Consider the following 3,647-nt stretch of genomic DNA (forward strand, 5'->3'; position numbering starts at 1 on the left):
TGGACATCTGGATACGAAACTTTTGAGGGCCTGGACCCTGCAGACTGGTGTAGGCGGGGGTATGCAGTCGTGAACGTGGATGCTCGTGGGTGCCAGTTCTCGGAGGGCACTTATTTCTTCTGGGGAGAACAAGAGGCCGAGGACATTCACGACACTATCGACTTCTTATCCAAGCAGCCTTGGTGTAACGGTTCCATATGCATGGGAGGAAACTCTTACCTGGCAAAAGCCCAAGTCAACTACGCCTCTAAACAGTCCCATCCTGCCTTGAAGGCCTTGGCTCCATGGGAAGGATTCACCGACATATATCGGCAGCTCTTTCGTCGTGGCGGGTTTGCCATGCACAACATCTTCGCAGCCGGCTATCAGTGGGCCGTAGCTGGCAAGCACGAAGTTGAAGACATAGCGAAGATGATCAAGACTCGACCATTCTTTGACGATTACTGGGCCGATAAGTACGATGAAGTATCCAAAATCGATGTGCCACTCTACGTGCTAGCATCTTTTAACAACCCGTTCCATGTTCAGGGGTCATTTGACACGTTTCGCCACGCACGTTCAACGAAGAAGTGGATGCGAGTTCACAGCTCCTTTGAGTGGTATGAGATGTACGAGCCCAAGTCGAACAACGACCTGCAGAGATTCTTCGATCGCTATTGCAAAGGAATAATGAATGGTTGGGAGTCAGATACTCCCCCAGTACGACTGTCTATCTATGGAGTTGGGTCCGTTCCAAATGTTGTCGAGAGACCAGAGACCGAGTTTCCACTAGCCCGACAACGACTGGAGACGTTCTATCTTGACGCTGCGACCAAAACCCTTCACAGCTCTCGCAGGGACAGCGAATCCTCTATCTCACACGAGAGCCATGGCTTTGATGCTCCTTCATCTGTAAGTTCTGCAGCATCTATAATTGAAACGTTTTTATTATTCACCAAGCTAACAAATCTTTTACAGGACTTCATCGTCAAGTTCAGCGAATATACCGAAGTTGCCGGTTACGCCAAGGTCCGCCTCTGGATGTCCTGCAAAGAGAAAGATGATATGGACGTTGTCGTTCAACTTCGGAAGATCGACAACAAGGGGAACCTTCTTGCAGGACTCAATTTCCCAGCTCCAGTGCCAGAAAGCGAGGCGCCGGAAGCCGAAACAGCTAAGACTTATGGCCCCCAGGGGTTTCTGCGAGCGTCAGCAGCAGCATCTCGCGACAAGGCACGGTCGAGTCCCGATGGACAAGAAGTCTTCTATAGACATGATCGTGAGGATAAGATTGCACCGGGGACTGTTGTCCCCCTGGATATCACCTTGTGGCCTATGGGAATGGTTTTCGCGGCTGGTGAAGGAATCATGCTTCGAATCGCTGGACATTTCCTTAGCGCGCCTGTCGTTGAGGCGATGAAGCCTAAGGCGACTGATGACGAGAATATAGGCCAGCACCATATTCACACAGGAGGGAAGTATGATTCTAGTCTTATACTTCCCGTTGTTGGGATTAGTAGGGCGTGAGCTGAAAAACGAGAGTGGCCGAGAATTCTCTAGATTAAATTGAAAACATTAGTTTTTGCTAAAATGTAGAAAACAATGTTAGGCGAGATTAGGTCATATTACTCACATAATGGTGTGCATTTGTCGTATATTAGTGTATCTGCTAAAAGCTGGGCGTATATAGTGTGTCGCAGAGTTAGTAGTTAAGTTAATTCTTAATGGCCGTTACATAGGGTGAGGGTTAGGTGGCAGAAGCGTGGGATGGGCGAGAAAGATGAACGGGATACGACGGGTGATTATGCAGTTAACGTAGAGGGAGGAAATTGTTTTCTATTTATAATTTTATGCCTTCTACCTTGATGTTTCCTGAAATAGACACCCATCCAACATCAACCCTTGAACTCGTTTATACCAACTTTAAAGCCTCATAGGCTTGTTTGGACCAGTTGCTGAACTCGACAAGCAAATGCTGGCGATGGCACTCAACAACATCCTCACCGCAAGCCGCCGGGAAATAGATCGCAAGGTCGACATCGAAGCCTTGACCGTCTGCGTGGTCCTTGAACTGGTGGTACAGCTCTATGATTTGGATACCTCCTTCAATAAAGCCTCGGCCAGTCATTTTGGTGGTAAAGGTCGGGTCGTCTTCAACAAAATCGGCACGGACCACATCGAAGCTAAGCGAAAACAGAGTTGGCTTCTCGCCTAAAGTTTCCAACACGGTCATTGTCCCTGGCTCTGTTCCAGGGCGAACGACCCAATGTTCAGGGTGAGCAGCAAGCTTTTCCTGCTCTGGCAGCATGCCGCCTTCTGTGGGAAGGAACCAGTTGATGAAGTCCCTTGAGGTGAGCCCTCGTGGAGAGAGTACGATGCGCGCTGCCTTCCACTCCCCATTTGAGTCGGCAGAGACCTTCCTCCAGAATTTGGTGCTAGCGGCCGTTTCGTCGCGAAGGAGGTCAATCAGGCCATCTTCGCCTAGCAGGCGTCGGACCAACATCATCGACCGACGTGCGAATGCCGCTTCGAGGTCTTTAGTCTCGCGCTTTGCATCTGGTCCTTGCCGTATGTCGATGGTGAAGGGGGTAGAAGGCATCATGTCAAGGGATATGATCGAAAAACACGGGATTTTGGGTACAGTTGACTATATGCTCTGTAGAGAGTAACTCAACTGCTTCGTACGGAATGCTTCCCCATCTTAACCTAGACCGAAGAAGCATGTGGGCCTTTGCAAGATTACGAATATTCCGCGTCGGACGACGTAGGTCAGTCCTCGCCGGTTATGCTTTAGACCGCGGACGAAAACTTAGACCGCGGACGAAGTTTTAGACCGCGGACGAAAACTATGCCCGCCGCACACTCTTCACATCCGTATATCCGAGTACTCAGGCTTTGTATATCCTCTCTGGTCATTTTGTGCCATTAGTCCGAAGCGCTGACTGCCTGTTTCAAGCAAACGTCTTAAGTCCGTCGATTCCATTCCCTGTCAATGTTTACTAAACAAATGGTGTTATGGAAATCTTTCTAACTCGGCCTCGTCTTTCGGCTTCGGCCTTCGGACTTCGGTGATTTCGAATGAGCACATCTTGATTGCGCAGAATCACACACTCCGCCTTTTACGTCTACCGTACAGTATGAGTATCCAACACCCGTGAATGAGGAAAGGTCCACAGAATCTGCAAGCTACCCTTTTATACACATTCATAGTTTGTCTTTTAAGGATAAACCTAGGAGCGGAGTCACTAAAATGCATCTTAAGAGTCTCAACGGACTTTATACCTTACATATCTTTACATATGCCTTTTATGCTCATTTGCATGTAGATTCCTTAGCCCTCTATGTTATACCTAAGCTTTTTCTAGTTTCTTCAGCATTGTTTACTCCGTAGCATCTTTTATTTACTTAAATCTATATATGTTTATATATCCCTCCTGTCTTGCTTTTCCATTATCGAAAGTCAACCTTTGCAACGTCTTTATCCATCGGATCATTGTCGGAGCATTACGCCTTCGAAATCCGATTTTCCATCTTTATCAACACAATCTCAAGTAGCTAAAGTTGTATAACCTTTAAAGCCACGTAATTGATAACCTGTGTAGCGCAAACACTCTACACTCCTTATTCAAACCAGATCACATGACTTAAAATGTCGGCCGTTTTTTCTT

General features: G+C 47.7%; 2 protein-coding genes across 2 annotated transcripts in view; one reads left to right on the plus strand and one right to left on the minus strand.

The window, feature by feature from the left end:
• The window catches only part of VE01_10672 (uncharacterized protein), a gene marked incomplete at its 3' end in the record, with an annotated part of 2,028 nt that extends 522 nt beyond the window's left edge, over nucleotides 1-1,506 (plus strand). The window contains exons 2-3 of the mRNA XM_018280065.2: nucleotides 97-891; nucleotides 958-1,506. Coding sequence (XP_018125059.1) covers nucleotides 97-891; nucleotides 958-1,506 — 1,344 coding nt within the window. The remainder of the gene's footprint in view (nucleotides 1-96; nucleotides 892-957) is intronic.
• Nucleotides 1,507-1,830: 324 nt separating this feature from the next.
• On the minus strand, nucleotides 1,831-2,811 carry VE01_10673 (uncharacterized protein). The gene has a single exon (XM_018280066.2). The coding sequence runs from the start codon at nucleotides 2,579-2,581 to the stop codon at nucleotides 1,892-1,894; it is 690 nt and encodes a 229-aa protein (XP_018125058.2). The 5' UTR covers nucleotides 2,582-2,811; the 3' UTR covers nucleotides 1,831-1,891.
• Between the last annotated feature and the right edge of the window lie 836 nt (nucleotides 2,812-3,647).

This window comes from Pseudogymnoascus verrucosus (assembly GCF_001662655.1).
Source record: "Pseudogymnoascus verrucosus strain UAMH 10579 unplaced genomic scaffold scaffold_102, whole genome shotgun sequence".
NCBI classification, from domain to species: Eukaryota; Fungi; Ascomycota; class Leotiomycetes; order Thelebolales; family Thelebolaceae; genus Pseudogymnoascus; species Pseudogymnoascus verrucosus.